At 51.7% G+C, this 8,245-nt stretch overlaps 1 protein-coding gene across 2 annotated transcripts; it reads right to left on the minus strand.

Annotated features, from left to right (window-relative positions):
- Positions 1–648: 648 nt before the first annotated feature.
- On the minus strand, positions 649–4,816 carry COMMD7 (COMM domain containing 7). 2 transcript variants are annotated; one of them, XM_065754145.1, is made up of 9 exons: positions 4,724–4,816; positions 4,565–4,615; positions 4,386–4,488; positions 2,765–2,821; positions 2,652–2,689; positions 2,091–2,181; positions 1,942–1,991; positions 1,425–1,473; positions 649–924 (listed from the first exon to the last, which is right to left on the minus strand). In XM_065754145.1, the coding sequence occupies exons 1-9, from the start codon at positions 4,793–4,795 to the stop codon at positions 848–850; spliced, it is 588 nt and encodes a 195-aa protein (XP_065610217.1). In that variant the 5' UTR covers positions 4,796–4,816; the 3' UTR covers positions 649–847. The 2 variants fall into 2 exon arrangements, with proteins under 2 accessions (XP_065610217.1, XP_065610220.1); XM_065754148.1 differs by lacking the exon at positions 4,565–4,615.
- Between the last annotated feature and the right edge of the window lie 3,429 nt (positions 4,817–8,245).

Consider the following 8,245-nt stretch of genomic DNA (forward strand, 5'->3'; position numbering starts at 1 on the left):
CTTCCTTTGCCACAGTGAATGCAGCTTAAAATGGCCTGATATGACAGAAGATAATTATGCAGACACTGTCCCCAGGCTTGCCAGCAGGATTCCCTGTGCTGTGCTCCAAGCACGTGATTCAGCCTATCCCCACCAGAGGCTGCAGTCACTCATGCGGGGTTGCATGAAATGCAACCAGGAGAAGTGCAAGCTGAAAAGACACACATGAAAGAGGGGCCACCGAGATGGGATATAAGGAAGGGTTATACAGCAGGGGCTGTGAGGCACAGAGATGAGGAGTGCAGGCACTAAGGGTCAGGCTGGGGGGCTCAGCACCGATGGAGCTGTGGGTGTCCCTGCTCACTGCAGGGGTCCATTCCAACTCAGGGCATTCTGTGATGACTTTAGGATTTTTCCCTCACAAGACCTGACAGGGAAGGGTGTCATCAATGCATTTCTTGACACAAGAGAAATAAGCAGGCATTACGTGGTTCACCAGGATGGATGCCCTCCTTGCACCCCATCCTCTCCTGCCCAGTGCTTCCTAGTCTGAAAGGGATTCTCTGCTGTTTCTCTCCTCAAAAAAGTCCAGTTCTGACACCAACAGAGAAGGATGGGGATGGGTTTATTTCTTTGCAAGTTTTAACACAAGTATCCAATGTACATCTGGCAACTCCTCATAACAGTATAAGAAAGAGACAGGTGGACTTGTAGTGCCTTCCAAACACTTGCCCCAGCTTTGGCTTTTGACACAGCAGTTTGCTGCACAGCCTTGTGTTCTCTTACCATCTGGGGCAGAGCAGACCTGCAGGTCCACAGGGAGAAAACAAACCCCCCCGGACAGAGGACAGGTCAGGTCCTTGAAGTTTCAGCTGAAACTTTCCAGAGTGGTTTTGGCCCTTTCCATTTCATGCAGGAAATTGTAGAACTGGGGCAATGTTAACTCTGTAGAAAAAAAACAACAGAGGTATAAAGTCTTAGATGTCAGGTTACACTGAATGCTGGAAAAGCCATTCTGGTGCTGTAACAGAGCAACTCACGTTCACCTAAGCTAGGCAGGATTAAGCACTGGCTCTCAGCAGCTGTTTCTTTATGCTAGCTGGACTGTGCATGGGATGCAGGTGAGGATTCCTGCTACAGCAACGGACACTTTCAAATTGTTCCCTTTCCTCCTCTGCCATGCTGCTCTGACTGCATCCCAGTGCTCCACAACATGTCTGCATTTACTGTGAAGTTGTGAGCACTGCCCAAGGGTCGCTGTTCCCAAATACTTCCCAGAGCGACTGCAGCAAGGCAGGAGCACCTCCCAGTGATGCTCTCACAGTGACCCCTGCTGGGTCTGCACCCAAAGCTCCCCCACCTCCCTGAGCACCCAGAAGCTCAGAGCTGCAGCTCAGATTTCATGCTCTCTGATGCTTGCTTCTTTTCCAGAACGGTTAACTCACCTACATATATGTTTTCCACTTCGCTCCCTTTTTTAATCACCAGCTTCAGCTTGGGGGAAGAAAAAAGCAGAGGCATATCAGTGCAGAAGCCTGTATTTCAAGCACCGTGAAAAGACAGGAGTCTGCTCTGAGTTTTAGTGCAAACTGCTGCACAGAAAACACATCTCTGACAGGCTTTTCAAGAAGTGTCACTGCAGGAACAGGTAAGGCACTGGGAGGATCTCTGGGAAGTCCTTATAAACGACTGCCTTCCCCCTCCCTCCCCACAGCAGTGTGACCTTTGCAAGGCTGAGCTTTTTGAACAGCTCTCCAGAATGGGCTTCTGTGACACACGGTGTCCTCTGAAGAGTAACAAATAGCAGCATGTCTGCTATCTGCTGGCAGCTCACTCGGAGGACTGCAGAGCTGCCATCCAGCTTTCCCCTGCTTCCTCTCACAACAGTTCCCCCCCCAGGCCCAGCCACGCTTCATTCCCTAACTGCACTGCAACCCCAATTCCCCCATGCAGGACATTTACCTGTAAGAAGATACTTCCCACTTTTTCAAGTTCGCTGCTCCCAGCTGTGACTGTGAGAAGGAGCAGAAAGGAGATAATGTCAGCTGAGCTGTGAAACAAAACGTTCTACAGCCAAAAGCTCCCGACCCATTCCGTTTCAGCTCCATTACCACCAAACTTCCACTCCATATCTATCAGCTGGTTAATCATCAGAGTCTGAGCAACAGCCAGGCGTGTCAGGGTGGGGGCATTCAGCTTCCACTGCAAGAGCAGAACACACAGTCAGTTCAGAGAGGCTCTGTTTGTTGTACCTGTAACTTCAGCATAAATCTGAAAGCAGGAGCCCACACGAGTGAAGGGCCAAACTATCGAGGGCGGGAGGGCTTTAAAAGATGTCTGAGTCCTGCAAGGAGTTCCATGTGCCCTGTCACTTCTGGAAGTGGAATTCAGTGGTTTTGTTATAACATTGGTTCTGTGTAACAATATCTGTGCAAAAAGTCATGTGTGCGTGTAAGTGTGTGACCCCGGGGCTCAAAGCATGCAAAGCACTAAAACAACCAAACGGAAGGCACACAGGAGTCACTGAACCCACAGGCTAGAGGCAAACCCGAGCACAAGTGTTTCTTATTGGTTTTCTGAGTTTTCGGTTCAAAATCCATGCAGGGTTCCAAGAGCTCCCATCAAAGACTGACTTTCTGTTAGTTTAGGGACAAGCAAGGAGGTGTCAATACCTGTTCTGCAAAATAACTGGCTTTCTCTTCACTGAGGCCTGTGGGAGAAACCATAGATTACTATAGATGATAAATATTAATTAGCTTATATTTAGTGAAGTCACGTGACCTACCTAGAGCAACAAAATCTGCCCTGACTTGTTCGGGAGACAGATTTCTCTTCAGGGCACCTGAACAAACAGTGCAAGGAGAAGAAAAGTCAGCTTATATGGAGTGGAACCATCCCTTACTGAGGCAAACAAGCACAGGGATGGAGACCTCGCCATAGAAAGACTGTTCTTGGGCTGTGTTTTGAAACAAACCACAGCTCACAGAGCTAGGAAATACACTTGTGTCTGCTGGTATCTTTGCAGATGCCCAGTGCTTTAAAAGTCAGTCCTATGGAAGTGCCTGAAAGAGAGAGGGAGAGATTTCATTGCAGGTAACCATGGTAACGGCAGCAGCAGTTGTGTTTTGAAGTTGCTGCTTTCTCTCCTATAGAAGCTTTGCTTGTTAAAGGGGAACTGTTAAGGCTGGCAGGCTACTAATTTGACCTACCTGCTGTGTTTTGGATTATGGGTGTGAACGTGTGCATATAACACTTTCCCCTGCTGTGCCTGCCTCCTTTGTTCCGGAGCTCAGGCAGCACATGGAGGTTTACAAGGATCCTGTTCTCTGAAGCCAGGAGCAGGAATCACGTCCATTCAAAGAGGCTGCCAGCCCCACGTGGCTCTGTGCAGCACAGAGGCAAAGTGACCTGCTGTATTCTGCTCTGGTGCAGCCCCTGGCATCCCAGAGCTAACCAGAAGGTGTAAGAGGACTGGAACCAGTGCACGCAAACAGGAACTGAGAGACTGAGAGCACCCAGTGCACAAACAGGAAGGCAGAAAACGCCGATTCTGCACGAAATACCTCCAAGACAGTTGTAGGGAAGGAAATCATTCAGTGCCACTCTGGGACAGAAGAAATGGCTTGAAACAGTAGAAGGAAAGTTTAGCCAAAATGAAGGAAACTGCTGTGTGTGGCCTCACTGCTGTGAGGAATGCTATGGGAAACCAGGGACTGAAGGGTATTTATAAGCAACCATTGATAAGAAGGATCAACGTGGCATGGACGTGTGTGCAGGGAAGATGTTTGATGCAGTGTCACATCCAGCAGCAGCCAAAAGGTCAGAACAAGCTCATGCTTCAATCCCTGCATCTGCACAGGGCATGCAAAGGGAATTCTCCCTCCCCTCTCCTCCAGTGTTTATGAATGAAAAGTTATTGGGTGTTTATGTGTTTTCCTAAAGCATGACTACAAGGACAAACACCACGTGTACGTGGCTCAGAACTATGCTTGCTGGTTTGCAGACCACTCCAGAGGGGAGTGAATACAGCCCTCAATTGGTGCTTTGTTCTGACAGGAGTCACAGTGCTGGGTCACTGGGATGGAAGTTGGTGCAAAGACCTGGTGCCAGCATCAGACTGCGCTGGGCTGGCACAAATGGATTACAGGTACGGGTTGAACCAAGCTCTGCTACTGTCACAAAGTGTGCTTGCATTTAATAAGCAGGTGAGCAAGTGCAGCCAGGTACACGCGGGCAGGGTGTAAAGACAAAGCCTGAGACACTCACTGGGGATACTGCAACAGCCGAGCAATTTTTGATTCTTGAATCATCACGGTGTAACACAACTGTATACAGTTTGGAAGACACGAGGCCTTCAGCACCATGCAGAATGGCCACAGGGCAGCATAGGCATACGCCCCACTTACCATTGGGTACCAGAAGAATGCTTTTGACAATGTTTTTCAGGGGCCCCAAGCTGATTTTATTCGCGGCTGCAAAGTCTGCGAGCTGACTCAGAAACCTCTCCACCTGCTCAAGACAAGGGAGCAACGACACAACCTCACCTCCGCACGCTTCTCACCCCGCCCGCAGCGCTCAGCCTCACCTCCCTGGGCTCCATCAGGAAGCCGAACAGCACTTGGGTCAGCGCCGAGAACTGCTGCAAAGAGACACGGCGCTGTCAAAGGGACAGCCCCCCCCCCCGGCCCGCCCCGACCCCCCCAACAGCACCGGGGGAACCGGAGCCCCCTCCCCCCCCCGTAACCTCAGCGCTCAGCTGGTTCAGGTGCTGCACGTCCCCGCTGCCCGCTCCGCTGCCGCCGCTCAGCAGCCCCATGGCGGCCCCGGCCCCGCCCCGCCCCGCCCGGCCCCGCCTCCTCCGCCCGCCTCAGCCTGAGCATCGGCGGACGCACTTTCGGCACAGGGGATCGGCGGGACGCGGGGTGAGGCGGGGAGGGGTGCGCTTCCGCGCGATGTAAATAAATACAAAAAAACAAGTAAATAAGTAATGTTAAAATCCTTACAAGGTCGTCGTGGATTTTATTTATTTATTTATACGTAATTCATACACACGCACACACTCATGCGCACATGATTACACACACGCGCGTACATTGCACCGAGGACGCAAAGAGATGTGCAGATGAAGGGTAAAATCAGCCCTCGCTTCTCCTCCTCCTCTTCCTCCTCCTCTGTTACATTACCCCAGGGGAAAAAATCCCCAGAACTCAGCTGTGCTCCCGTTGAGGACTCTGCAGTCTTTTCTGAGAGCAGGAGCAGTGCGGTGTCCGCGTGTCTGTGCCCCAGCCCTGCTGTCCCAAAGCTGCTCACCCATAGGAAAGCCATCATGAGAGGCAAAACCACGCTGTTCACAGTCACAAATGCCAGCACGGAATATTTCCCAGCGCTTTTCCCAGCATGGTTGATCAAGAAATTATGCAGCAGAGCACCGCTGATGAGGAGGAGCGAAGAGAGATTCATTCAGTGGTAGAAATTGCAGCCCCGTGTCCTTTCCTTCCCCCTCCATCTCCCAGCTCAGCTTGGAGATCCCCACTCTGTGTCCATGCCCAAAACACGAGTGGGTTTCTCACCTTACTATCAATACAATCTATCAGGTAAAGAGGCCAAATTCATTTATGGTCAAAACAAAAACAAAAACAAAAAAACTAAAGAAAATGAGGAATGAGACAATGTTCTGTCTGTTTGGCAAGCCAGGATCAGCCACGTGGTAGCAGCCCATGACTCATCCTTAATTCCCCATGTCTTTCTAGGGTGATGCTTTAGGAACTAATTAATGATGGTCTCAGTGCTGGTGTGTGCTTGTGTGAGCATGCACGCTGTATGGCAGCAGGGAGAAGCCTGTGGTGGTAAAGAATTTCCCAGGCAACAAACCAAATTCTTGGGGAAAGTTGAGTGACAGGATCCACACAGAGGAGTTTAAATGGAGAGATATGCTCATAACATCCTGTTTAAACAATCAACGGGAAATGCACCCATCCTGCCACGCAGGACATGGATTTATGGCAGCGTGGCATCGTGCTGAGCACCACCAACCCTCTGCACTGAGTCCTGCTCTGGGGTCAAGCACTGGTTGCTGCGAAAGGATTTGGGGTTCATCTCTAAAAAGGAGGCTGCAGGCCACCAGCCCGGGGTGCTGCGTGGGGGAATTCTCAACGCAGAGCATTGCTGATGGGCTCAGAGCTGCAGATGGCATCTGGGCGTTGTGCACAGGGGATATTAACCACAGGCAGTGCAGCTGGAGCAGCAGCCAAAAGCAATTGGAGGAGGGCAGGTGAGAAAGCAGGGTGTTCCAACGGGGAGCCCCAAAACGATCTGCCGGAACCATGTGCCCCTCTTAAGATATGTCCTTTGGCTTCATTTCACCTGTCCAACCCGGGCAGCTTCCTCCCTGCCCTTCCCCTGTGCATGGAGAGCATCACCTCAGGAAGGCTCCTTCCTGTGTATTCCCAAAAGATCAAATCCCGACTGACACATCCCGCTCCTGGTGCCCCTTTCCGCTCAGGAGATCTCAGATCCGTCCATGCAGTCTCCCCTGGCCAGGCCTGGGGCACATTCCTGAGGCAGGAAGGCTGCTGCCGCCATGGGGAAGGCTCAGAAGGGTGAGAGACTGCCAACAATCCCAGTAAACACCCGGGCACCTTCCACCCCTCCAGGACCAACTGTTTGTTCTGCCGATACACAGCATCCCCTCCAGCTGTGCGGATTTGGGAGAGCATCCCTCCAAGGGGCCGAGGAATGCTGACATTCTCCCCTGCCTGCCCTTGTGATGGATATTGCCCAGCTGAAGCCCTGGAGGGGGAGCACTATATTCCTGCAGAGGCTAACACAAATGGCATCTTTGAGATCAGGATTTCAGTTTCTTCTGCAGCTTAATGCCCTTCTCCATTCTCAGTGTTTGCTCCCAGGGAAGTGCTGCTGTGGGAGCACATCGTTGCAAAGGCAGCGGTGGTGTGGCTCTGAGCTGCCTTGTGACCACGGGCAAAATATTTCCTCTGCCGGGCTCTGCCTGCTGCTGCCTGCACTCACACCCCGATGTTTGGGGCCTCTGCTCTTCAGGTTCGGCTGCAGCAAACGCATCCTGTTTTCTAGGAAAAAGAGGATTCTGTGGCCAGAGAAGCAAGGCAGATTTTTCTTTTTGCACCTTCTCATTCAAAGTTCACACGCTGGTTGCTGCAGTCTTTCGAGATGTTCTGGTTACACGGATGCCAATCAGTTTTAACCTTATTTTTATTAGGGAGTTGTATCATGCAGTCCCGGCCAGCCCACAGGAAGGGCTCAAAACGCCGTGTAGGAGGGAGAACACTTCCTACCTCCATGTCAACAGCAGCTCCCCGCAGATGTGAGCAGGCAGCCCAGCTCAGGCTCATTCCCACATGTGGCAGCAGGCTGAGGCTTTCCAACAGCTGGGGCAGGGCCTCCAGCAAAGCCCAAAGCCTGCAGAGGTGGCACAAGGCTGCAGGAGGACTTGGGCATGGGGCACGGAGCCTGCGTGGAGGAGGAGGACACACCTCAGGAGATGCACTCCATGAGGTCACTAGAAGGGTTTGCTGTGTTTTAATGGTGCTGGTGCTTTGCTCTGCTCCGTGGAAGGCTGAACAAATATCTCGCCTCCACCAGGGCCTGGGACCTGCAGCCTCCAGAGATAACAAGGATGCACTGCTGAAGGCTGTAGGGAATAAATCATACTTGCTCAATTGCTTTATTTGTCTGGGATGTCCAGGCAAGCTGCTTGCAAAGCACAGAGCAGTTTCCAACCCAAACACTTTGGTGCAAAGTGAAAGATGGCAGGTGCCCAGAGGAGACAGGGCAGAGCATTAGGAGGAAGCAATATTGGTTTTCCTGGCCAGGACAGCAAAGGAAAAATTTAGGAAGAGGAATAAGGCAGACAGCCAGGATCAGATGGCCGCTGTAACCAACCTGGGCATGCTTCCCAGCCTCTCGCAGATGTGCTGGTGACAGTGGTGAGCTCCAATCCCACAGCTGCATCCCACTGCTGGCCCTCACTGGGGAACCTCAGGCTGATGGGGAGCAGTGCTGTGGCCGCTCTGGCACTGCTGTGACCCAGAGCACAGCACTGGCAGAAACCTCAATACAAATTCTCCTTTAGGATTGCGTCTCCTTTAGGTTCCTTTACAGGAACCATTTTTTTCTCCCATAAGATGACAGACTAACTTCCTTGATGGGTAAGAAATAAACTCGCAGCATCTCTCTGCGGCCGTGTGCAGCGGTGCCGGGGTCAGGGTTTAGCTCATGATCTGCCCAGAGC

The sequence above is a fragment of the Cyrtonyx montezumae genome, unplaced genomic scaffold (assembly GCF_038088225.1).
Source record: "Cyrtonyx montezumae isolate F1298 unplaced genomic scaffold, pur_monq_1.0 scaffold_9, whole genome shotgun sequence".
NCBI classification, from domain to species: Eukaryota; Metazoa; Chordata; class Aves; order Galliformes; family Odontophoridae; genus Cyrtonyx; species Cyrtonyx montezumae.

Excerpts from the sequence above, each read along its gene's own strand:
- COMMD7 (XM_065754145.1), bottom strand. The coding sequence starts at position 4,795 with ATGGGGCTGCTGAGCGGCGGCAGCGGAGCGGGCAGCGGGGACGTGCAG. Across the intron at positions 4,489-4,564 it reads TCCTGATGGAGCCCAGGGAG|GTGGAGAGGTTTCTGAGTCA; the intron begins GTGAGGCTGAGC and ends TGTCTTGAGCAG. Across the intron at positions 925-1,424 it reads AGTGGAAAACATATATGTAG|AGTTAACATTGCCCCAGTTC; the intron begins GTGAGTTAACCG and ends TTTTTTCTACAG.